The 26,874-nt window shown below is 40.3% G+C and overlaps 1 protein-coding gene across 1 annotated transcript in view; it reads right to left on the reverse strand.

Moving 5' to 3' along the window:
- Positions 1 to 25,439, reverse strand: part of LOC149309225 (uncharacterized) — a 98,655-nt gene extending 73,216 nt beyond the window's left edge. The window contains exons 1-13 of the mRNA XM_089532153.1: positions 25,414 to 25,439; positions 21,574 to 21,921; positions 20,085 to 20,279; positions 18,423 to 18,519; positions 16,380 to 16,480; positions 15,172 to 15,254; positions 13,986 to 14,129; positions 13,365 to 13,436; positions 12,657 to 12,800; positions 11,633 to 11,704; positions 9,822 to 10,436; positions 2,885 to 3,028; positions 1,610 to 1,681 (exon numbers count right to left, since the gene is read on the reverse strand). Coding sequence (XP_089388279.1) covers positions 1,610 to 1,681; positions 2,885 to 3,028; positions 9,822 to 10,436; positions 11,633 to 11,704; positions 12,657 to 12,800; positions 13,365 to 13,436; positions 13,986 to 14,129; positions 15,172 to 15,254; positions 16,380 to 16,480; positions 18,423 to 18,519; positions 20,085 to 20,279; positions 21,574 to 21,921; positions 25,414 to 25,439 — 2,113 coding nt within the window. The remainder of the gene's footprint in view (positions 1 to 1,609; positions 1,682 to 2,884; positions 3,029 to 9,821; positions 10,437 to 11,632; positions 11,705 to 12,656; positions 12,801 to 13,364; positions 13,437 to 13,985; positions 14,130 to 15,171; positions 15,255 to 16,379; positions 16,481 to 18,422; positions 18,520 to 20,084; positions 20,280 to 21,573; positions 21,922 to 25,413) is intronic.
- Between the last annotated feature and the right edge of the window lie 1,435 nt (positions 25,440 to 26,874).

The following is a 26,874-nucleotide window of genomic DNA, read 5'->3' on the forward strand; positions in this document are numbered from 1 at the left end:
CCTTTTTGTTTGCCAAGAATTTTAATTGGGTGATTTTATCTGTTCTATTTTACTGTCTTGTTTTATTATCATGAATGCATGGTTTTTGTTTCTATTTTATTTTAAACCCTTTAAAAGAAGTGCCATAATCACTGCTGTCACCAAATATACAAAGGGGTCAAGAAAAAACAAACATGGAGAAATTCAGCAGGTTACCTGAAAAAGGATTATATTATGTAATGCATTTGGCCCATTTTTATTTTTATTCTTTTAGTTCACGTTAGAGCTCAACAGAAATTTCTCAGCAATTCTTTTCCTCAGAAAATGTCTGAGGTTTTTTTCTTTTGTTGACTCCTGCAGATAAAAAGCCTTTTTCCCCATAATGTTCTTTGAATTTTCTATTTTTGAAAAATGAAAGCAGATTTATGAACACTTCCAATTCCAGGTTTGTAAAGAGGGGCTGGTGCAACCCATGGTGGATCCTGGGATCTAAAAATTGACTCCCAGATCTCCAAACTCTCATAGTGAATGGATGAAAATCAGGACACATGTGGCCCAGCAACATCAGAATGTGGTCAAGATGGCAGAGATTATTAATATGAGGCTGCAGCAGTTTGCATTTGCCTGAGCCTACAGGGATGGCAAGATTATGCACCTTACCTAGTGTCTCCTCTCCTCTGTTCATTGAGTGCAAACTACTTTTTCATTTTAAACTCAGTTTGCAACAATTGGAGTAAGCGGAGGATGAAAGCGGAAAGTAAGAGAAAGAGAGAGAAAAACTGGGACATTTTAAGCATCTGACAACATGGGGTGATATAGGATTAATCAGTACTACGTCTGTCAAATGAAGTAGTTTGAGGATAAAAAATGCTAGTCCTTTCAACATAGGAAGTTTGATTGAAGTATATTAATCCTGATAAATCATAATTGCATCGATTTTATTATTTGTAGTGCTTTTTGAAAAGCAGGGTGAGTTATTTGTGCTGCATTTCTTTTGCAGTAGTGTAAAAATCATTTAAAAAGTAAGGAGAAGACTGGGAAGGCAATCACTCTTTTTGGAGATAACACACTATGGTTGATCATAGTTAATCATTGTTCCTTCTATTTTTTTAATTTTTATTAGATGTTAATTGTTATCACAAATATTGCACATAGATACTAACATAAAAAGACATAAAACAGAAAATAGTTCAAAAATTCTAAGGTGGTTATAAAATCCAAAATAAAACACAAATAAAGAAGTATTTTTTTTTAAAAAAAAAACACATTGTTACTTCTAATGCAATGCTGGGGAGGCCATTTTTGGCCATTTTTATATTTTCATAATAATAATTTAAAAGTCACCAAAAGTAATTCATTGGTTAGAGTCACTTTTTTAATAACAAGTATCTTTTAAAAAACACTTCAAATTCTGCTCTTAAGGCTCCCTCTCAATGGATATATTTTATCCAACCCCATTAAAAAAATAATAAATGAAATTCATTAAACGGAATTGAGACATGGCACTACCAGCACTGGTTTGAGCCTATTACAAATATTAGTGCTGGAGAATGAGTTACCATAATTTTTCTGTCTGTAAATGCCCTTACCCCATTACCCAAACATATGCATAGCCATCTGGTCTGCTCACTTGCAAGTTCAGTGAAGAGCCGTGTTTTCCCCAAGGCAACCATGAAGCCGTTGAAGTTCACCATCCCGTCTTCTGCAATGTCAAGGTTTAGGAATGTGTTATGATACCTATTTTTTCAGTGGGATTTATATAGCCTAGGTAAACCTTTAGGGCAGGGAGAAATAACTTCTGACCATCCAAATGTTGTTGAACCCCAGCTGCCATTAGCTGCGGTGAACATGCTCAGTGGGTTAGAGATGATGGAAAGACCATACATCCACCACCATTGCCTTAGGGCTCAAGGAAGACAGAAATGCCTGATTGACTTCTCTTATTACAGATGAATCAAAGGCTCATTGATAAGTACAGTTGGATATAAGCAGTGAAATCCTAGCTCAACCATGTAACCCTGGGCACGTCACATGCTCTAAGCTTCAGAAGAGGGCAATGGCGAACCCCCTTTGAACAAATTTTGCCAGGAAAACTCCATGATAGGTTCACCTTAGGGTCGTCATAAGTTAGAAATGACTTCAGGGCACTCCACAACAACAACAACAACACTTGTAGAGAAATGTTTTCATAGGTAATAGCAATAGCAATAGCAGCTTCATTTATATAGTGCTTCATACCGCATTAAACAGTCTCTAGGTGGTTTACAACTGTAAGCTAATTTCCCCCAACAAGCTGGGTACTCATTTTAGTGACTTTGGAAGGATGCTAAGCAGCAAGCCCTGGCTGAGATTGAACTCACAACCTTATGGTTTGTGAGTGAGTGGCTGCAACACTGGCATTTAACCACTGTGCCACAAGGGCTCCAAATAATGACAAAACCCCTAATGTTTATTAGAAAGTATATTGTGAAGCTTCTAAAAAGGAAATCAATTTAAAATACTGTACTGGCCATGTGCAAAGGAACAGTGCACACTAAATAACAACGACTAGCAATTAAATGCACATTGTGCAAATCAACCTACTACTGTACAATGATTTGGACTGTTAATAATGTTCAGTGTGCTATGATTTCTTTGCAAAGTTATGGAAAATCTCTCCTCTTGCCATTGGTTCAAATAGGTTACTTTCAAAAGCCAATCTCTGCCTGACTGACAGAGCCAAAGCAGCAGACATCCATGTACATACAAATCTCACTTTAAAAAAGAGGCGATACAGAGAAATATTAAAAACCAAAAGAGAAATCAATAACCTTAGACATATTTGGGAAGAAAAATGAATGGAACTGCCATCACACCTTTGTCAAACCAACCCAAAGGTAAAAGCTGTGGAAAGCTTAAGACTCACTCTCCACATCTGCTTTCTTCAGCAGCTCCTGGAACTCCTTGTTATTCAAACTGACTCCCAGTTTCTTCAGGATGGACCACAGCTCATGATCTTTGACATTGTCTCCGGCAAGCATGTTGATGACATCGAAGGCATCCTGTAAGGCTAAAAAGATACTCTAGTTTGGGGCAAACTACACATCACATGCAGGCATATGAAACAAATCATGCACACTGTTTTTCTTGAAAAAACAACTGCTCTTCACAAGAAGGTTAAGAAAACAAAAACAAACAACCCAGAGGGAAGGAAGAGATGCTTAACACTTTGGCTACAAGCAACTTTTGTATTTTGAATTATTTCCTCCATTGCTTCCTCACAACAAGGTTTCAGGTGCATCATGTTCCCCATCTGTTGCACTGCACACCTTTTCACATCCCTTTCCTGTGTGTCTGCATTTGGGTAGAGAAGAATGAAATGTTCAAACAGGAAAAACTGTGTGTTTAACACAGGGATGCCAAGTGATGAAAGATACTTGTTTGTCAAAGCACATGCTTGTTCTATCTCAACTGTGTATCTTGTATTTAGGATGCTCTGTTTTGGGATTGGTTGTTAGGAGATAAACACATGCTTAATCTGAAAGTCTCATTTCTAAGGCATACATCTCCAAAGAATGCCTGTATTAAATCTGTACAGCATAATGTATAAAATACAGATTTGCATAGGCTTCTTCATACAACCCTTTCAGCACAAGCTAACAACCATTCAGTTTAACTACAATGGCACATACTGAACTGATGGTGTGAAAAATATTTGCTGCCACATGTTACAGGGTTGCTACCCTGTTCCTACTTATTTAACCATAGTTTGATATACAAATATTAATCTGATTATGCTCTTTCATGTCACTTTCTATTTATCTGTCTCAGTCTACCGCTCTACCAGTCTATCCAGTATTGGTACTAAACACTGTGTTGGTTAGATTTCTGCATGTTAGACTCGGTTTAAAGGCACAAGTCAAAGGAAAAGAGGCAAGCTTTAACTGGCACCCAGCAAGCTGAGTGTGTGTCTGGTTTTATAGATCCCACAACTAAAGCTTTTTCAGAGGCGGTGATGACATGCAAAAAGTCATTCTGTTCTTAGTCTTTGCATGATGTATAGTTACATTTTGTATGCCCTGCTCAGATAGCAGCAAGCCAAGAGAAGGTCAGTCTCGGCTGACTGGGAACTATGGCTGCCATAGACTCAAAATGGGCAAATCAAAGAACTATAAATGAAAAGCTGTGTAGTTTCCAAATGGTGTACACCAAATGCAGAAATTTAAGTGATGGTTACTGAAATCCTTTAGTAAGGTATGATGAGGGAGCAAACCACATTGTTATTGTTTGTTCCACACTATGAAGAACTTAAACAAATTTGCCTCCTTTTATTTGATGGATGCTAGAGACAACATATGAGCCAAAAATTGAACTTCAGAACCTGTTTTGGTTAGGCCTAGATTCTGTGAAGTGTTTCCCCCACTCCTGATAACTAAGGGCCAAGCTGATATTTGTTGGTTTGTGTATCCCACAAAAGAATCTTTATGGAGAAATAATGCAGTATTGGTATGCTAGGGCCATCACAAGGAGGAATTTGTAAAACCTCGGAGGAATATTTGTAGGATATGTGTTAAATCAGCTGCTAGGTTCCCAATTCAGCTGCTAGACAGTAGGGTTGTACTACATTGGTAAAGACCACTTCTCATAGAATCATAGAGTTGGAAGAGACCACAAGGATCATCCAGTCCAACCCCCTACCATGCAGGAACTCTCACTCAAAGCATACCCTTTTCGTACTGTTTATATTATTCAAATAGTACAGAACTATATACCTCTTAAAAAAAAGAGGGGGCAGTGACTTGAAGTAAATTTCTTTAATTTTTCATATTGAAAGATTTGTTTAAATATGGGTGTCTTGTGAAATAACAATGAAGAAAACCCCAACTGATACTTCATTTGAAAGCAGACCTAAAGTTTTGCTTTCTAGTCAGAAGTAAGACACATTGAGATCAGTGGGACTTACTGCCAGAGCTTGGAAATTTGCTTTGTGAAAAACAATTCATTGCCATTACAGATTGAAATCTTTTTATACTGTTACATTTTAAAAAGGAATTGCGGTCATTGCTATTTATGTTACCGTTGTAATATAACTTAAGGTATTATCCTTGCAAAAAGAAAAGAAAGAGAAATTAATTTAAACCAGTTACTTCCAAGTTCTGCTTACTGCCAAGAAAATATTCAGGTAAAAAACATGAACCATGTCACAAAGCTAGTTTATCTCAAATACTGGGTTGATTTTAGAGACGGTTGATCAAATCATGGTTTCTTAATCTCAGCTGTATCCAAAATGTTCTCAGTCAAGAAACTACAGTTTAATACCAGAGTGGACAACGTCTTGATGTGGGGGCTGGGACAAACTGTCTTTCCCATTGCCAAACTTTCAAGGGTCTACTGTTGCTACTGCAACAGTGACACCAAAATTTGGCAGCAGCTGCAGTAGTTCAAATACTCCTTCCGGCATCATAAAAGTACACAGGCAGGTAAGAAAGATAAGAGAAACAGGCCCTTAAAAAACAAAAGTAGCAGCCAATGGAAGCAGATGCAAAGGAAGCAGCCTTTGGCCTGTTACAGACTGCCAAAATAAAGCTGCTTTGGGTCTCTTTGGAAGTATGCTATTTAAATGATGCATGGGTCCTAAGAGGCCGGAGGTTGTACCAAAGCCACAATCCAATCCTAAGCACTGGAGTGCAGCTTTGGTGCAGCTTCTGGATTCTTAGGATGCATGCATCATTTAAACAGCATACCTCCAAAGAGACCCGAAGCAGCTTTATTTTGGCAGTCTGTAACAGGCCTAAGTTTCATTGGATGTGCCACTCATTCCTCATTTAACAGGTGACTTGATCACCATGCAATTTCTGCAGTTTCAGGAGAGAGAGCCCTTTCTATTCTTGCCATCATTAGATTTCCCAATAAAGTGAGTAAAGCCAAAGTATCTTTGGCTTGAAAGAAAAAGTCTGGCCTCACCCTTAAAATTAGGTTTGCCCTTGACCACACTCAGGTCATGATCAGAAGCAGTTCTTTGTTCATCTTTCTCAGCTTTCATCTTGATATACACACACCAAGCCTAACCGTCCTTGGCTAAATGTGACAACCTAGTAAAGGAATGGGTCCAATTCCCATTCCCTTGTTAAGTTCAGTATCATTCCACACAATAGAGATCTATTCTTTTGTCATCCATAGTGACTGCTTTCCCATTGGAATGCTGGGTAATGTTCTGCTTCTATTCACTGTCACGAGAAGCTTATCACCATGTTTGCCAAGGATATTATAGACAGTCCCAGCTGGATCCAATCCCTGTCAGCAGCAGAACAGAGGAGTCATAGGAAAAAAACAAATCATGCTCTTTGTGGCATTGCCAGCTCTAGTGGAAGTTAATCCTCCACCTCAGTAAATGAAAGAGCAGCCCACAACCCTTTGGGAATTTCTTAAATGGCCAGCTGGGAAGTAGTGTATTTATCTTTATCTTTAGGGGAGATTGTAAACCTGGGATGTGACTGGAAGCTAATCCCATAGCTAAGAATGCAGTAAAGTCACAGAAAGTAAATAAGAATTCTTACAAAAATGTAATAATAATAATAATAATAATAATAATAATAATAATAAATACCATATATACTAGACTATAAGTTGACATCATGTATAAGTCGAGCGCAAGTTTTGGGGCTTAAATTAAGAATTTTGCTATGACCCGTGGATTAGTCGAGGGTAAAATTTAGGGGCATATAGCAAAGGATCTAAAGGATGAAGCAAAGCAAAACAATGTCAAAGAACTTACAAAATTCCAGCAGACATAACTCTTTGTGCTTACTCTTAAGATAGGATGGATGAGAGAGTAGAGGGGGGTCAGTATTTCATATATTATACTCTTGCTTTTCCCAGGAAATGGTTCCTTCTTTTAAATAAGAGTTAAGATACGATACTTAAACTGAACCATGGATAAGTCAGTTCAGGTTTTTTGGGTCAATTTTTGACCTACATTTTTAGACTTATACATGAGTATGTACAGTAAATGGAATCAAAATTATCATAAAAGAGAATAAATGATAATGAACATCATGGAAGGTTTTGAAGAAATTGTATTTCTTTTCCAACTCTTTGCAGATTCCTCCAAGGTCACCTATACCATCTTCATAATGGACATCCAAGTAGAACATGGTCATGCTAGAGGACCCAACATCCACTGAATTGGCCTCTCAGTGCATCAAGGGCCTTCCATGGACACATTGATGTTGATCTTCATCAACTGATGACTTGCAGCAATGATGACAGCACATAGAAAGAGGTGTAGCTATCTCACAGTTACAAAGAGAGGTGTGGCCAACCCACTGAATTCTCTCTCTTGGCTATTGACCAAAGATGCATCCAAACAGATCTACAAATGTGGCATACCATACTGGCTGAAGCTAGGTTTTGAGAGCTAAATTAGTGCTGGAAACAATTTCAGTAATTTGAGTGAACCTTCTTATGGCCAAAAACAATAAGTTATTCCTGCTTGCAGTGTACAGTGCAAACAGTCCCTATCCAAAATGGGAGAGGAGAAAGGGAAAAGCCCTAATCCACACTTATTTTGGCAGCCTTCTGCAGAAAAAAAGAGGCAAGTTTGCCCTTGTCAATCTAAGGGGGTGGTGTACCACCACAAGATCTCTGTCACTTTGGCCAAGGTTTGCTGATTGTGTTGCAACTACCATTGCAACCAAAATGAGAGGAAGAGATAGAAAGTACTGTGTATTCCTTTATGTTAAAAGCAATCTTTCATGGTGAATGTCTTTGCATCCAGCAAGACCTCTTTCCCTTCTCTCAAAGCCATGTTCATTCAGAAAACTGAATTTCTTAAACATTTATGTCAGCACCCATACAAAGACTTTGCAGGTAGAAGAGGTATCAGAACTGCAGAACCTCAGAGTGTTGTTACTCTCATTATCATCATAGTTTAGGCAGAATCGCACACCTAGTGGAAAAATAGTGGTATAAAGGGGTAAGAAACACAACAATTCTCACACTGCTGGCAGAAGTGGGCATGAATGGAAGCCCAAACAGGCCTGTACAGAGAATGCCTGAAAGCATGGTAAAATGGCCAATAGCAAACCGTCTTAAAGTTTAGAGGCATTATTGCCCACTTTAGGACATCAGTTATTTTTGAAGCCCAGTTTTTTTTTTTTTTTTTTGGGGGGGGGGGTTGGATATATCTGGAAAGCTACAAAAATGGCCTTGGGGAGTTTATGGGTTGTACTCTGGCCACTCCTAATTTAAATTCAAGATGCTTTTCATTTTGAAAATGAAAAGCTGAATAGTAAGGACTAGTTTATATTCACAATTGTGTATTGCACACATAAACTCCTAAGTAAATCAACATTGTCTGTGGATCCTCATTTTCATTGACCAACCTGTCTATGCTCTCTCCATACCTCCATGTAACAACATTCACCATTAAACACCGTGTAGACCTCTTTAAAAATGCATGTACACACTTTATGATGAATCCACGTACTTTGGGAAACAACAGTGTGAAGTGTTTTCCTTCCAGCAAAATGCAGAGTCTAGCGTTCTGCTTAGCTGAAGGTGATACATGGTGGAGAGAACTCTAGGAATCTGAAGCAGGGTTGGCAGATTTTTTGCTTGCTGTAGTTATGTCCCCCATTTTTAACAAGCTCTACTCATATATTTGTCAAGCAAAATTTAAAGACATAAATGCTCTTTCATCCAAAAGAAAGTACACCCACTGGGACATCTTATTGCTCAGGGGATTAGGACATATAAGATGCAGCTGTGACTTTTCCTGTGTTAAAATTCCCTTGAGTTAGGAAGCTCCACTGTGAAAGTACTAACCAGTTAACTGCTGACTTTCTTCCCCTCTTTAGCAGATAAACAGATTGTTTGGACTAATAACTGAGACAAATACCCTATACCACTCTACTTACTTGCTTACTTGGACTAGTAGCCAAAAAGAGGAAAGGATAGGAAGTACTATGCATTATTTGGTGGGAAATCAATCATTCATAGTAAATGGTTTACTATCTAGCAATACTTCCTTCTTTTCCCTCAAAGCCATGTTCATTCAAAATATTCAGCTCCTTACAAATTTAGTGCAACACCCTCACCAAGACTTTGCAGATGGATGTGAGACCAAAACCTCAGACTTGGGAGCGGAATTGCACTCTCCCTTACTGCATCCCGTTGTCACCTTCCATAACCCTAACCATCCCAGTTCACCACTGTCATATTTTTTGCTTTAGCCAATAAACAGATTGATTGGACTAATTCTGTAGACAAATAACCTATCCGAACTGCCATCCTCTTTACTTTTCCTTACTGCATTGTATGAAAATTTTATCAGTATGCTGTTCCCTGTGGTACCTTTTTCAGATGGCTTGGTGCAAGAGATAAGAAGGCAATGGGCAGGGAAAGAGGATAGAGAACCACAGACAAACATGCCAAGCCTAGCTTCTGGCCACGTAAAAGCTAAGCATAACATGGAACAGCCAGGGAGAACAAATGGACTCTCTAAAGATAGAGCTGTCATGAGTTAGAGGACAATTCCCTATACCATTTCAACAACCTTGAGGGGGCCTTATTATACAGAACATAAGGTATCCAGTTCAGTCCCAGCGGGTTTTGAACTTGCCTGAAGTTCATCACATTTTCCTCCTTACACTCCCTGCCAAGTCCTCAGAAATAATGAAAAGTAAGGGATTTGGGAAATCGCGGAAGAAGCCTGCTGACTTTAGATAGGTTTTCTGCTAGTACTCATCAGAAAACAGGTACCTGCTATATAGGGCCACATAATCTCCCCTACAGTTCACCTGATCCAAAAAGTGCAAGCTGACGTGTGTATTGCATTGAATGGACAACATTTCAAGACCCACCTTTCTGGTCTGATTGACCTTTTGAATGTGCCTTCCTTTCCCTTCCTGGTTTCCTGAAATTTGATACTTGAGGAGTGTCATCTTCAGAATCATACCTCCGTGGGAGATGCTCTTGGAAGGACAAAGTCTTCTTTTTCTTCTGCTTCTGGATAGCTTCAGAGTTGACACTCTCAGCAATTGAGAAAGGAGCAGAAAGAGCATTTTGATCCATAGTCAGTGCAAATCTGATTTTCTTTTGCTTCTGGATATTATCTGGTTCTTTAACAGGTAAGGAGGAGCTTAATGGAAACAGAGTGTCTTGACTGGTATAGCCAAAGCCTGGTCTGACTTTTGGCCACACAATGCCTTGATGATCTTTGTCCTTCTCCTTGACATGACATACAGGAGATGTAGTATTGGTTTGTCTTAGGACAACAGGTTTCTGAGGTATACTTGTTCCCCTTTGTAGTTGGGCAAGATCAATCTCTTCATTTGGATCATAGAATGTAATCAGGTCAGCACGGTCTGACAGTAACTCTTTGTCTAGCAAACACCATTTTTTCTGCCACTGAAAGTCCAAATCATCCAAATTAGTAAAGTCCTGGCAAGGCCCTCTCTCCAGAGAGAGATATTCATCTAGTGAAATTGGAGATAGAAACAAAGAAACCATATCAGACATCAAGCAATTCAAACCAAAATGGGTTTACCATAGAAAAGGTTATTAACCGCAGTTTCCAGCTTGAACAACAATAATTTTCACAATTCAAAGACATAGCCATGTTAGTTTGGATCAGTATGCAAAGGGATCTTGTAGTACCTTCGAGACTGACTGAGGGATAGAAGTGGGTAGCATAAGGTTTTGCAGACTTAAGTCTGCTTCATCTGATGCATGCAGTAAAGTGCCTAGGAACAGATCTTTATAGTTATGAATGAACAGGTTACATGTGCAAATGGCAACAGAAATGAAAAACGTGTGGTTATGGTGATGAATTTTAACAATGGTCATTGGGGAACAAAGGCAGGAGGAAATATGTTGTCTAAAGTGAGTAGATAACCATATGAATGGTGGATGGAGTTACTGGAACATAGTGTGAACATGGCTGGGATTAAAAAAGGAGATGTGATAAACTGGCCAAAAGAGCCCTTGGGAAGCTAGGATGTTAAGTAGCATTATTTTATGTGTAGTGTGCCAGAAAACCATTGTCACTGTTCACCTCACTGTCAATGGACTAGACATTGTGGATATATTCAAATTCTGCTGTTTCTCTTTTTTCAAAATTGGTCCAACAGCTTTTTATATCTTCCATTGACATTTAGGTAGTTAATCTGTCAAACAATATATTATACAAAACACATGTTTTCCACATTGGTCTCACCACTCAGTTGTTACAGCATGTGCAGGTCTTGATCCCTTGTGTTGAACAGGAAGACCTGAAAAGAGCTTCTGCTCATGTTTGCTTGAATGTAAATATGAAGCCCATATACTGATATATTGTTATGCCTGGTAATCATCTCAGGAATGATGCAAACAAAAATGAAGATACTGGGTACTGGGATGGGTTCTGGGAAGGAGTCAGGGACTATGCGTGGAGAGTGGGTGTTTTCATCTGTTTTCAGGCTTTTGGAAGACTTTTTACCATGTATTTTTTAAAATGGGGGAGGGCGCTTTGGGAGACTACTAAGGGGCTTCAAGGGTTGCAGAAGAAGGAGACAAGAGGACTACATGTGGCACATGGGTGGCACCTTCCTCATCCCTGATGTAGGCTGCTTAGATTCTTGTGACATTTCTGCAGATTGGTTTCCAGTCCAACTAATGGTAAGTGGGCCCTTACCCACTTCCCTTTGGTGACTTATTGGGCCTTTCACAGCTGCCAGGAATTCTGAGATGTTCAGTCTGCCATCCCCTGCAATGAAACAAAAGAAATGAGCGAACACATATTTAATCATATGATTACAGCCTTCTTAGTCCTAGTCCCAGTAGTGTGCAAACAGCTCCACAAATATGTCTAGCAATGCCTATTCCTGCTGGTCTCCCAAACTAACAGACGCTGGGAATGGTCAAATGGCTGCTCTTGGTGCAATTGATTTGTAACTGGTAGTCCGAATTTACTCTGTCTTACACATTGTAAACCACTTAGTTCACTGATAAACAGTATAGAAATGCACTAGCTATTGCTATTGTACTTGCTATTTGGTTACCCTGGTGTAAACTGCATTTTGTCAATTGGGATGTCGGTTTTAATCAGCAAAATGCACATTTTTATTAATTGTATTGGTCAATCTAAAGTTGCTTGGAGTAAGCAGAATGGAAGTAAAATCTCATGTAGCATTTTTCACTTTCTTTCACAATTATTCCCCATCTCTATTTTAGAAAAAAACGTTACAGGCAGAACTTTTACCTCTGTGCTAAATTTAATGAAAGGTTAGGCAAAGGAAAACCATTTTTTTTTTTTTTTGGCCTGGCCTGACTTTTAATCTGGAGATGGAGGGCTTGCCCTGCTCACCTGCCCTTTGATGGGTTTGAATCATCCCAGGTTAAACCAAACAACTTCACCAGCTTCTCTGGCACCAAATAATAATAATAATAATAATAATAATAATAATAATAATAATAATAATAATAATAATATTTATATCCTGCCTCTCTGTGCAACACAACTGGGGCAGGATATAAATACATTTCATTATTATTACATTATTATTAATAATTGGATTCTTATATTGAATTCACATAATAGAAGACTACTGAAATTTAGCTACCCATTCCAGCTTAATACCACATTCAATGCTACTTTTTTACTGCACCACACAATTTTCCCCTTTCTTCTTCTTATGTTGGAACAGGTGAATACTCACAGGTAATCCGAATGCATCCCAATGCATCTTGTACTATCTTGGAGCTCAGGGTAACCCCTAAAGAAGACAAAATTGGCTCCAGATCTTCAATGTTCACCATGTCTTTCTTGATCTTTCTGAAAACCTGCTGAGCAGTCTGGAGAGCTGCAACAAAAGAGAATAATAATGGAGTTAGCAAACAAGAAAGAACAACCATTCTCTTATTCTCCACATATTCAGTTGCCACTGGATCTAAGAGAACAGTGTTGGTTATGAACTGAGAAGCTGAAACCAGAGTGAAACTGAACGTTCACGGTGACACTAGCAAGGCTGGAAAAGTTACCTTTTTGACCACAAATACCAGAATCCCCTAGTTAGCATGCCTATGATGGCTGTGAGATCTGGGAACTGTAGTGCAGAAAGTAACTTTTCCAAGCTTTCATGTATATACAAGAGTCCACCAGCGAATGGGAAAAAAGCTCTGAAGTCTTGCTTTTCTGGCTTGAAAATATTCCAAAAAATATAAATTCCAAAAAACAAACCTCTTGATTTTGCCATTTTATATATTGGACACCATTTTACTAAACCATTGTATATAATGGGACTTGAGCATCCTCAAATTTTGGTATCCACAGGAGTGTGTGTATCCTGGAACCAAATCCCAGTGGATACCAATGGCTCACTGTACAACCATCTTTCCTCTTTTTGCTTCACTTTCCCTCTACCTACCTTCAGATTCAGTGTAGGGCAAGATATTATTCACAACATCCAGGAACTCAACAAAGTCCAGATTCCCATGTGCTGCATTAAAAAGAAGAGGGAAGAAACGTTGGTAAGAGAAGTGGGATCCACAACTGTACAAAATGGTTTACCTTGGATTCCAGTTCAGATTTTAAAATCAGATAAAACTGGATCAAAAAGGCATACTGCAAAATTGTAACATCAAAACATAGAATAATGTTTCTGCATACAGTACTTCCTCCTGGAAAGAAGTAGCTGTCAGTTCATGCACATCCACTGATGCTCAGATTTGGTGTCATGAAATGAAAAAAGAAGCTTTTTTGGCATGCTATAAAACATATATTGAAAATAATATAATTATTATTTGACATTTCTAGTATGGAAAATTTAAAAAACTAAACTGAAAAAAACATGGCTTTTCAAAATTCAGCCCTCTTCTCATTTCGTTTGTGTGAAGGTTTGCATGTGGGTTTGGCTAAACTGTATGTACATACCTCTAGATAGATCTCCTTTTTAGCAGGACTTCTAAGCACACCCTGTTTGAATCCAATGAGTATAAAATAATGGTTTGTAAAAGCCACAAGGTTTAGAGTGAAAGTGAATACCCACCATCCACAGGAATGCACCTGAGGGCCTGCTGCATCTCAGGAACAGCCAGAAGGATGCCCAGCGTGTGCAAGGTAAGGAGGAGATGATTGACATTAATCCTTCCTCTCTTGATGGCTCTAAAAACATTGCAAGCTCTGGAAAGTCCTGGAAAAAAGCAAGGACAAGATTGCCATACCCTCCACCTGTGCCAACCTGTCATCCTGCTTTTTCAGCTGCTTTCTTTCACTTCCTCCTGTTGTCCTCAGCTTTCTTAAATTGCTGTATAATGAGTTAAAAGGCAAATGTAGTTTGCACTCAGTTAACTCAGTAGCAGGGAGAGGGGTCAGAATCTTGCTCTTCCAAGTAGGCTCAGGCAAAAACAAAGTGCTGCAGCTTCAGCTAGCTTCATGTTCTTCCTCATTAATAATTACAGTCAGCCCTCTTTATCCATAGATTTTTTAATCTATGGATTCAATATTTTAAAAATATATAAATTGCAATAAGAAAGCCTTGATTTTGGCATTTTATAAAAGGGACACCATGTCACTGCCCCATTGTATGTAATAGGACTTGAGCATCCATGGATTTTGGTATCCACTGGGGGTCCTGAAACCAAACCCTAGTGGATACCAAGGGCTTACTGTACCGCCATTTTGACCCCACTCTGGTGTTGCTTGGTCATAAATGTCTCAGTTTTTCTCTGTGAAATGCTGGATGGTATAGACTATGGGACTGTCTGAGAAGGCCCTGAAAAGCAAAGATAATGGCTTTTAATTCACTGATGTCCTTCAGAAAGACAACCCTAATCTGGAAATTAACCCGTTAGCCTTAAAGGTACTGCAACATTTCTTTTTCTTTCTTTTTTCCCTCTCCTCCTTACTTCCTCCTTTTTATGCCCAATCTGGAAAGTGTTTCAGATTCTGGATGCTACATTCCTCTACAGAGTTTAATGGAATCTGTCAAGTTTGGCAGTTGCCAAGGTGCAGATATAATAGGCTATACCCTGCTAGCCCTGCAATCCACAGCCAGCAATAAGGACAAATTACTAACAGTAGAACCACTATGATAAAATGACAGTGTTAGCAAAGTCAGAGGCTGAAATTTTAATGCACACCCATATGTCGTTCTTCTTGTGTGCCTAAAATCTGCTGGCCTTACTCATCTCCATTAGCCAGAAAGGGCCAATGACACTCTCTTGTTTCATTACCCTTTGCTCCTTCCACAAAATATGGGTCAAATTCTTCTTCATCATAGAAAGTTGTGTAGAGATTATACAAAGCTTTACTCCTCCTGTGAAGAGAGACATATGCAGCATATGATTACAACTATTTAAATCTCTGTTCCTGCCTAGTTGACAGGTTTATAATGTAATCTTCCCCACTCTTTCCAATTGTGTCAAGAGTGGACACAGAGAGCTGGTTGGTTCTCAAAGCCGTTGGACCCAGAGGTACTCTTTCTGCTTGGTGGACTATTACTCACTCTGGCACTATAACTGGCACCATGTGATTTTGCTGCTGGCATAGAAAGCATCCATATTAGATGCTTCTGTTGTTGTAGCAGTGTTTGTGTGAAGACTTGTGTACTAAAGGTTGGGATGATAATGCTAATTCACACTTCACAATATTTGTGAACTTGTACATTCTTACTGTAGAAAAAAGACTTATGCTTCGTGGATGGAAAGACAAATATGCACCATACATCATTCAGTAGTCAGAGGATCCAATGGCTTTATCTATGTATGAATATGTATTTTAGGGATAGCTCTTCAAGCAGATTTTGTTAAGACATATCAGTTTTAATTAGCCCATAACTATAAAGATTTTTAAATATATTTTTTCTTCTTTTAACCATCTCTTTTCTTTTCCTGCTTTCTTTTCTTTTCTCTCTTTTGTATATACAATATAATAAAAATTCCATAAAATCTTACATTAAAAAAAAAGGAGGCATTATACAGAGCAAAGTATTAAAGCAAATCCTATTCCCAAATAATCTATGTGATGCCCATAATGGATTGATGACTCCTAAAACAAATCTTTTTTCTGGGAATCAATCCTATGACTTTTTTTTTTAAAAAAATGCTTGAATATAAACTCTGAAAAGGCAATTAAAATATCCAAGGATGACTATCACTGGTTCAGCCCCCAAAGCGTGGGCCAAACCAGCATTTGTTAGACATATCTATCATATAGCACCCTTATTCCAAGCTATTTGTATTTGTAACATGTTACATTTTAATTCATAATTGTTTTAATTTTTCAAATTGTTTTTTAATTTTTATATTTATACATGTTAATGTTGTATGGTTTTAAACTGTATTATTTTTAAATTTGCTGTTAGCTGCTTTGAGTCCCTATGTTGGGAGAAAGGTGGGATATAAGAAAATAATAATAATAATAATAATAATAATAATAATACCTGCCATTTCCTGTAGATATGCCAGATAATGTCATTCTGGGTGGCTGAGTCTTGGAAAATCCCTTGCATTCTTTCTTCTTCTTTATACCCAAAGGAAATCTCTGTGTTAGAGCATATCGATTTATATTAAATTTTGGAGTGTGTGTGAAATTCACTTTGACCCCAAGCTAACCTACTAGGGGCACTGCCATTTCTCCAAAGCAGAGATGTCATGTAGGCAGCTTGCAAAGGAGGGGGTAGGAGCCCTAGAGATAAGACTAGAAATTCCCCACAGGATTGGGAGTTGCTAGACAAGAAAAACCACCTGCTCACAAAACCAGCACAATACCTGTTGTTTGTTTTCAGCCTCACATCTGATGACCCAGTGATTAAGTCAATGGCCAGCTATTCATCTGTTTGCCTTCCTTGATAGTGTTCAGATCCAAGTGCCTTGGCTAAGTCTATTCTTCACCTTGGTTTAACAAAAGCCCAGGTCTTTACATTCTTTGGACTTTATCGCACTGGGGTAAAAACGTTCCTCAGTGCGTTCTAACGTGCACAAGCGGGGCCTCGCACGGAACGTGATGAGAACTGGATGGGGGCCAGAACATGGGTTTACCGCACAGGGAACGCTGCCGCCGCGCATTCCCATCACGTTCCAATGGGGTTCCAGAGGGCGCCATTTCTGGGAACTGTTTCAAAGCGTTCCCAGAAATGGTGCCCTCTGGAACCCGATTGGAATGTGATGGGAATGCGCGTCGGCGTTGGCGGCGTTCCCTGTGCGGTAAACTCACATTCTGGGCCCCATCCAGTTCTCATCAAATTCCGTGCGCGGCCCCGCTTGTGCACGTTAGAACGCACTGGGGAACGTTTTTACCCCAGTGCAATAAAGTCCTTTGTCTTGGCTGCAGCTAAGCCATTAAGTTCATAGCAAGAGGCTAGAAATTGTCTATATAAGCCTCAGTCTAAGCACACATCGGTGTGCTATATTCAGAACACAGCTTGGCTTCAGGTTAGACCGAACTCTGATTTTAGCTCCCTCGGCCATTCCCCCCCCCCCCCCCGTTTTGGCGGCCGTGTCCTTTCATCATCTACATCCACATCTGGTTCACGGAGAAGCCTTTGGAAGTAAGTATCTCCCGTAGATTTGCCTCTCTCAACTCTCTCCCGAATTTCCCTCCTTTACTTTCATTGAGAATTGCGTGTATGTGTGTATGCGTGTGCCCTTTGCTGTGTGTTTGTTTTCCCCTTTTAATAAATATTTAGACTTAATTGGAGCAGTCTGTCTCAGCATCATCTCTCAAAGGATTCTTGTGGACCTCTCGTATACATCACGGGGCATGGCCTCGCGAGGATGTTGTTAGGACCCTCCCTCTCAACAATTTGAGCTAAATTCAGAAATCCCCCTAATTAGATCCTTCCTAACATCTGTTTCAGCCATTGCTCAGAGGACAAAGAAGTCTGGGGTGGGGAAAACAGGAAGATATGCTTAGCTGTACATTCTGAGTTGGAAGAGATGGAAAGTACTAGTTTCCTACCTTCACACATGTATGGCTCCCTCATCAATTTCATTCTAAATTTATGGCCTTTTGTACTAGGTTCTAGTGTGTGGATCTTAGATTTAGAGTCAGCCCTACCATCAGACAGAGTGAGATGGCCACTTGAGTTAGTACTTTGTGGCTGTCATGCAAAGGCAATACATTGTCTATTATTTAATTTTGTTATTATTCTGTTTTTATTGTTAGAAATGGAGGATAAATGCCTGAGGGATTTTTTGGCTTTGAAAAGTATGCCCTCTGGGTGTGGGGGAGCACTGTTTGCTACTTTGCCTCTGACAACAAAATATCTTGGGTTGCCTTAGCTAAGGGTCCCCCCCCCCCAAAAAAAATGTACAACCTGTAAACCTGGAATGTGTTCACCCTTAGCCTAGGATACCTAATGCTCCCTTGCAGCTACACATTTCAGTACACCATTACTTGTCTTCCCACTGAGGAATTCTTGTTGCTTTCCGAGGAAGTTCAAAACTCCAAACCTAAACAACTTCCGAAGATATTACATTCTCACCTCACTTCCTTTGAACCTCTGGGCCTGATATTTCTGGAAGTAGCTTCTGTGACGTGGTGGCTTGGGGGGATGGATAGGACTGTGCGTGATCATCCGTCTATGGGAAATGGGAAATGGAGAGAGGGTAAATCACTGAGGAATGATCTCTCTCATACCCTCCAATTGTCCCAAATTAGCAGAGACAGTCATTATTCATCCTTAATTACCCCACTTGTTCAGTGGCTTTTAAAATGTCCCAGTTTCTCTTTCCTCCTCACGCTTTCCCCCTTTGTCATCAGCTTACTTCAATTGTTGCAGTCTGAGTTTAAAGTGCAATAGTAGTTTGCACTCAATGAACTCAGCTGCAGGGGCTGCAGAATCTTGCTCTTCCCAGTTGGCTCAGGCAAAAGCATACTGCTGCAGCCACTCTCAGCTTGTGTGTTTTTCCTCATTAATAAAGTTGGCTGTTTTGGTTATTTGGGCTGGGTGGGTAGGGAAGAAAAAACCCATTGAATTTTAATACCAGTAGCAATAGCAAATACATGTCTATACCGCTTATCAGTGAACTATCACTCCCTAAGCAGTTTACAATGTGTAAGCCAATTGCCCACAAGTTGGGTACCTATTTTACTGACCTACAGAAGGATGGAAGGCTGAGTGGACCTTGGAGCCCTCCTCTAGGATTGAATTTACAATGTTGTGGCTGCAATACCAGCATATAACCACTGCACCACCAGGGCTCCTTTTTTAAAGCACCTTTGAGCACTATCGCATGGGGTTAAAAAGTGGCTTACCTTTCTGGAATTCAATGTTAATTTAGCAGGCAGCCAGTTCCTATCACACCTAAATCACTGCTGAATTGGTGCCCAGGTCCATCCTAGATGCAGCCAGGGTTGTCTAAGCTGCTTCTGCCGCCATTTTTAGAAGTCGGAAGCTTTCAGCTTCTAAAAATGGCTATGGAAATGGCTTAGATGACCATGGCTGCATCTGGGATGGACCCAGGCAGTGATTTGGCAGTGATTTAGGTGTGATAGAAATTAACACTGAACTCCAGAAAGGTAAGCTGCTTTTTTAACCCCATGTGATAGGATCCTATGACTCCTTTTTCCTCATTTTATTGGTTTGGGATTTTTAAAAAGTTCCCCGTCATACAAAAAAATACATTTGAGGGGGCTGCATGAGTATCTTCTGGGGTACTACAGGCAGAAAAAAGGAGCTTAGGGGAAACATGCCACCCACCCCTGCTCTTAGCAATGCTGCAGGAAAGTATAAAATGGAGACATTCATCCTGACATTTCTCTTAGCTACACTCTGAGGCAAAGTGGGGAAATGCAAGCAACTTCATTGTTCTCTAACAAGAAATCAATTCCACTAGTTTTAGTCAGAGCTAACGGGTTAGAGCATTAACCAGGGCTGTAATCCTGCTAGAGAAAGACCATACAAGTGTCTCAGTGACAAGGAGAGATGTGCCTTATTTGGCAGAAAGTTACTTCATCTCACTGTGGTCTGCAGCCTGGAGGAGGTTGGCAAACAAGTGGCCATTTTAAAAAAAATGCATGGGTAGAAAACTCAATTTGTTTGTAACATCAAAACAACATGGGACTTCTCACTGTCAAAGGTACCAGAGAAGTTCCACAACATGATGCAAAACTTGAACTACCACATTGGGATGTTTCAGCTTACTCAATTGCACTAGAGCTGCAGCAGTCATGGAAGGCAAGTTTGTGCTCTGTCATAGAGCATCTGGGTATTCGGTCCTTCCATCCTTGTCTGGTCTTCTTCCATAAAGAGTAAGGAACCTCTCCATACCCAAACTGAAGTTGTGGCATCTCTAGTTGTGGTTCCATTGAAGATGTTGTCTCTATGTCACTGATTTGGCTATGATGGAGGGAAAAATTTGCCCAGTCACAAACATAGATGATAAATTTATGCTACTACCGAATGGCAGTCTTACAAAACAACCACTGTGGTAAGGTAGCCCTTGGCGAAGTGGTGGGAAAAATATGGCCCACGTGAGGCCACAATAAGGTTACTTTTGAGGCTCTCATAAATTCTCTATCCAATATCCTAAAACTGTCCCAGTTCGCCAGGGACAGTCCCCATTAGTCATCTGTCACCCACTTTTTCAGCTGCTTTTAACACTCTCTCCCTTTGTCCTCTGCTTACTGCAGTTGCTGCAGACTGAGTTCAAAGTGCAGAAGGAGTTTGCATTCAATGAATTCAGTGACAGGGAGAACAGAAGAGGAGCAGAATCTGATGATGATGATGATGATGATGATGATGATGATGATGATGATTTATTTATAGCTCGCCCAATCACAAGGAAACAGGCCGGGTTACAACAATAAAGAAAGTACAAAGCAAATAAACAATAACAGTAAAATAATGAAGCAATTCACAATAGATGAAGCAATTCACAATCTTGTCCTTCCCAGTAGGCTCAGGCAAAAGCAAAGTGCTGCAACCTCGCCTAGCTTGTGTGTTCTTCCTCATGAATAATTTTTGTGATATGTGTCCCAGTTTTCATCTGTGAAATGCTGGAATGCATGCCACCCTCATTTGTCCTTCCCCCCAGTTTAAAATTAAAAATGCTCTCCACCTCCTACGGAATGTGAAGAGGTAATCTAGTCACATTAGAGGGTTAAGCCTGGGTTGTTTTAGATCTCTAGAAGATGCCTTTATTTAACTAGGCCTGTTCTAGGTCCAGCAGAGGCTTTAGTAACCCTGTAAGAAGTGTGCAAAGTGTATTTAGTTCTTTAAAAATGTGGTAGGGGATTAAAAATTAAAAAATTCCAAAGGTTGAGGGGACATGGCAGGGAGAGGTAGGGGTCTTGTGGTTGTTGTGTGGCCATCTGAGGTCTTACAGGGGACCAATGCAGTTGCCCAACCCTTGGCCATTGCCCACCACTGCCTTACAAGTTAAATGCAGACCATGTTCAGAGACCATAAGATACATGCCACTGTGCTGGGCAGAAATTCCCTTCAACTTGAGAGTTTCATGACTTATGATGATGAATAAAGGACTATGGAAAGGCTATAAAAGCCTGAATGGCTATGTAAGACTGAAGGCCATTTGAAAAAGCGTCCCAACATGAAGGATGTGGCTCTTAGCCCAAAGTGGGGAAGGGAAGTCTTAATAGGTAACCCACTTATTGTAAATTTGTGTCCTTACCTGTCTAAACTAAGTGTGTCAAAGTGTGGGGATAGGTCTGCTTCGGTAGCAAGAAAGCTGGACAGATCATCCTTCCAATCTGCTGTGCTCTTTCCCCATGAACTCGAAGGGTGGATATAGGAGCGCTCTCTTTCTTCTTGGGGTTGCTGCTCTGATGTTTCCGGGACGGTCTCAGTCCAACTCTTACTCTCTTTCGGTAGGTCTTCAGGAATGCTGTCCTCAGCTTGCTCAGTTGGGGATTTGCAGTCATCGTCACCCCGCTCTTGAGATTTGCTCCCCTCAATCTCCTCACTTATTTCTTGGGATGTGCCCTCTTCTTCGGCCTGCTCATTTAGTCCTTGGGATATACTGTGAAGGAGGAAAAAAATAAACGTAGCTATAGACATGAAGAATGCTGCTTAAGTACCATATCAAGCTACTACACCTCATGACTGGAGTGTGGAAAAGTGGCTTTTTTGGACTACAGCTCCCAGAACTCCTAGCCAGCATGGCTGGAAAAAAGTAATTTGTCCAAGATGTGCTAATTACACTGGCTTTATCCCCATCTCTAGTCAGACTCTAATGGGTGCAGGTCCTTCTAACCCAGTGATTCCCAAATTTTTGTCCTCCAGGTGTTTTGGGCTTTTGCTCCCAGAATCCCTAGCCAGCCTGGCCAGCAGTCAGGAACTCTGGGAGCTGAAGTCCAAAACATTTGGAGGACCAAAGTTTGTGAAACACTACTCTAACCCTTCTCTTCAGTGTTATTGGAACATTCAGTCAATTGTTAGAGGCATGATAGAGTTAACCACCCCTATAAAAGACTGCCTGTTGACTCTCTCTGTAAGTTACCACATGATAGCCAAGATCCTGCATTGGTGTGTAGCTGTGTGTGTTTCATATCATCTCAGTGCCTGGCAGTTGTCAAACCTTGTGCGAAACCCCTACTGCTCTCACATATGGGCGGGAGAAGGAGGCAGCTCAGATCAAGGAGAAGCATCTGGTCTCAGCTTGGCCAGTGGGGAAGAAATGAGACTGTGCTCTCAAATGGGATGCACCTGCCTTTTCATTTCCCTGGCAGGTAAGAGCAGCTGGACCTGAGCTGCCTCCCCCTTCCTTCCCTTCCTTTTTGATATGTGACAGTGGCAAGGTCCCTCCTGGTGTTTGACAGCTTCCAGATGGTGGGATTTTTTTGGATGGAACATAGCCTCTACTTACATGTGCATAATATGCCTTTGTCCGTGTGCAAATCACTACTAGAATGTGCCTTGAAATAATTGTTTAAAATTGTTAAAAATACAACCGATGGTATCTGTCCACACCACAGGAAACAGAATGAAACCATACTAAAGTGGCTATAGTTTTTTATATTGGTTAATAATTATTTACCTGCCAGCATTCTTGAGTGGGGTCTCCATTCTCCTCCTGGCAGGTAAAGTTTTGCTTGTTCCACATCAGTAGAGTAAATCCTAAAAAGAAAAAGAAAACTAATGGAAAGGTAAAAGGTACCTCCCACTCCTGGAGAGGGAACAGAGGTCATTCCCCACTTCTGAAAATGGTCTTTCCTCCTGAATAATAGCCGCTTAACAGTGGCTTGCTAATTCCTTGATAAATCCTGCTGCCACTCACTTGTCAAGGAGATGCAGGAATTTGCAAATTGATTGGCAATGTGTGAGGACTCAAAACAGAAAGATGATGGTGTAGTACAGCCAAGGCAATCAATGTGAGTAAAGGGGAGTTCTCGGCTTTCTGATCTTCCTCAGGCACTATGAAAAGATCTCAGGTTTGGTGCCCAGCAGGGTGAAAGGAGGTGCCAGAGGAGTTTGATGGAATTGGCTCTCTGGAGATGGATGTGCAGCCCTCCTTCGCAGCAAGTTCTCTCCCACTACCTTGATTTCTACTGTTGCATGGAGAAGTTCTGATCTAATGATGTCATAGAGTAGGAGGTGACCCAAGTGGTATAAAAAAAATTCCCATATCCTCAGTTGAAAAGAAAAAGAGTCAGTCTCATAAAGCAGTTAACATCATTCTGGGGACTATAACTGTGCAGTCATTGACACAGAAGAATCTCTATGAGTACCATATAACAGTCTCATTGAAGGCCAAAACATTGAGCTATTGACTGGGAATCTTGAAAGAGTCTTCCTGAAAATCTTTCAGAAAAGAAGATCTCTCAGTGTCTCCAGGAAATTGTTCCATTGCTCAGCTATTCTTCATTTTTAGGAGGCATTTTACATCTTTCTACAAACTTTTTGGTGTTTAGAATTGCAGTCAACATTTTTCTCCCCCAAATCCATTTTTGTTCTAAGTCAAATATAAATCATAACTGGGTTTTCATGATCTGTTCATTTGTTTTTGCCAATGCTCAAATCACTATACCATGCTGATTCTTTGCTTCAGTATTTTCACCCCAAAGAGGACTGTGTACTTCCATGCATCAGCAGAGACTTTTGCAAGGAATTCAGATTGCAAATCAAGGTTGATAAGGAGTTAGGAATCACCTAATTAATCTGAGTTCAAATCTGCAGGAGCAGATGAACTGCATCCCTGAGTATTCAAGTAATGTGCTGAAGTATCACAGGACCACATGCGACCATTTTTGAGAAATCTTGGTGAATGGGTGAGGTGCCAGAGGACTAGAGAAGAGCAAACATTGTCCCTCACTTTATTAAAAAGGCAAAATAGAAGATCAATAGACTCGTTAGCCTGACCTCAATACCAGGGATTTTTTTTTTAGAATAGGTTTAACAGGAGTCTGTCTGCAAGCATTTTGATGACAATGTAGTGATCAGTAGAAACCAGTATGGTCTTGTCAGGAAGAAATCTTGTCAAACTAATCTTATCTCTTTTTTGATCAGGTCACTAGTTTAGCAGATGGTGGAAATGCTGTGTATGTCATCTATCTAGATTAAATCAAAGCATTTGATAAGGTCCACCATGATATTTTGATTAGCAAATTGACTACATTTGGAGGAGATGAAAACACCATCAGATGGATCCATAACTGGTTAGAAAATCATGCTGAAAGAGTTGTCATCAGTGGCTCCGCTTCAAATTGGAAGGAAGTCTCAAGTGGAGTGCTGCAGGGTTCTGTCCTGGGGCTGACACTCTTCAACATTTTTATCAATGACTTAGATGACAGGTATAGGGAATCCTTATCAAGTTTGCAGATGAAACAAAACTGGGAGGGGTAGCTAACACATTGGAAGATAGGAACAGAATTCAAAATAAACTAGAAAACTGGGCTGAAACTAAAATGAAATTCAACAGAGATAAATAAAAAATTCCACATTTAGGCCACAAAGCCCCAATGTATAGGATGGTGAATATTTGGCTCAGCAGTACTACATGTGACAAGGAGCAGATGTAGTCCTTCAGTACTCAGGGATGTACTTCATCTACAGATTATTGAGATTATTGTTGATCATAAATTCAAAATGAGCCAGCAGTATGATGGTGCAGCAAAGAACAGAGCTGCATAGGTCCCAAGTTGAGGGAAATAATAGTCCCCCTACATTTTGGCTTCCTGCTACCTCCACTGCTGTTTTAGGATTGCTTCTCTATCTGCTTGTTGGACTACCTGTGCATGTGGAGTACAGTCAGACTCTGGAGGTGAGCGAGAGAGTCATCTCTCCATATGTAAGGGCATTTGATCTCCTGTATTTTCCCCTGAATATTGTATTTTTTGCAAATATTTTCAGTCCACAGTTGGTTGAATCTGTGGATGTGGAGCCATCAGATGTGGAGGACTGAATGTACTGTGTTCACTTCTGGGCACCTAATTTTAAGAAGGATATAAACAAATTGGAGCAAATTCAAAGTAGAGCAAAGAGGATGATAAGAGGTATGGAGAACAAAACTTACGAGGAGTGGTTGAATGAGCTCGGCATGTTCACCTTGGTGAAGAGAAAACATGATCAAACTCTTTGAATAACTCTAGGACTGCCACAAAGAGGAAGGTGCTGGCTTGCTCTTTGCCGCCTCAGAGGGTAGAACTAGCTGTGATTGTTTTAAGTTACAGAAGGTTAGATTTTGATTGAACATTAGACAAAACTTGACAGTAAGAGCTGCTTGGCAATGGAGCCCATTTCCTAGAGAGATGGTGGGGCTCCTTCTCTGGATGTCTTAAAATGAGGCTACTTGCTGGGGATGTTCTAATTGGAGAGCCTACATTTAGCAGGGGTCAGACCTGATGGCCCAACAATAAGTCCTTTAAGACCTTTAAAGCTCAAAAGTGCAGCCCTTTGGGACTGTGCCCTGAAGCATGTTATATACTGGACAACTTGGGGGATGGGCAAGTACAGTATCATCCAATATCCACAAGACAGTGATATCTATACTGGGCCAACCAAAATGCACATTATACATGCTGCAAGCTTTCGAAGCTCCACTGGCTTCTTCACCAGGCAAAGGATTTAAAAATGATACAGGACTTTTTTTTATCATGTTAGTCATAGCCCTGCATTTGGTCAAGATGTTGTAATTGTTCCCATGAGTGCCTACTTCCAAAACATCTGAACTGAAGACAACAACTAGAACATCTTGACCAATGCGGGGCTATGAATACCATCATCATTCCTCCCCTTCCTGTATCATTTTTAACACCTTTGCTTGATGAAGAGGCCAATGGACCTTTGAAAGCTTGCAATGTGTATAACATGCATTTTGGTTGTCCCAATAAAGGTATCACTGTGTTGTGGATTCTGGATGATACTGTACTTTCCTATATGGCCAACACGGCTCCCCCTTGATTTGTTTTTTGGGGGATAGGTATTTCAGATGGCAGCAAGGCAGGCTGGAGCTATTTGTACCATGGACAGCTCCAAGTGAATCACTCACTCTGTCCAAAGGGCCTCCCAGAGATGAACTAAATTTTTTCCCAGTCTATCCAGTCCCTCTCTCCCAATCTCCAATCTGTAGGAAGGACAATCTTCCTTAAGGGTCCAGTTCACTGGTTGCAAGGCTAGTGTGTCTCCTTCCTTCTGATAATGAAACTAAAAAGGTGGCTTGGGACTGAAGCAGCTTTGATTATGCAATGTTTAGTGCATTTGGAGCTATATCTGTATCAAAGCACAGAAACAGATTATGATTCATTTATACTCCAAAATGCAGAGTATAAAAGTATGATGTTTTGTAATATTCTTAAGTTAAATGGATAGTTTTGGGACAGGGGGATCTGTTTGTTAGCAGCAGTGATACACAGGATGGTAAAGTTGCTCTCCAGTTACACCAGAAGTGAGACTCATACTGTCTTCCAGATGTTGTTAGATTGCAATTCCCAGTAGTCCTAGCCAGCATAGCCAATGATGAAGAATGCTGAGAGCA

Source organism: Sceloporus occidentalis, unplaced genomic scaffold (assembly GCF_023333645.1).
Source record: "Sceloporus occidentalis isolate IW3139 unplaced genomic scaffold, rSceOcc1.0.p SCAF_7, whole genome shotgun sequence".
Classification (NCBI taxonomy): Eukaryota; Metazoa; Chordata; class Lepidosauria; order Squamata; family Phrynosomatidae; genus Sceloporus; species Sceloporus occidentalis.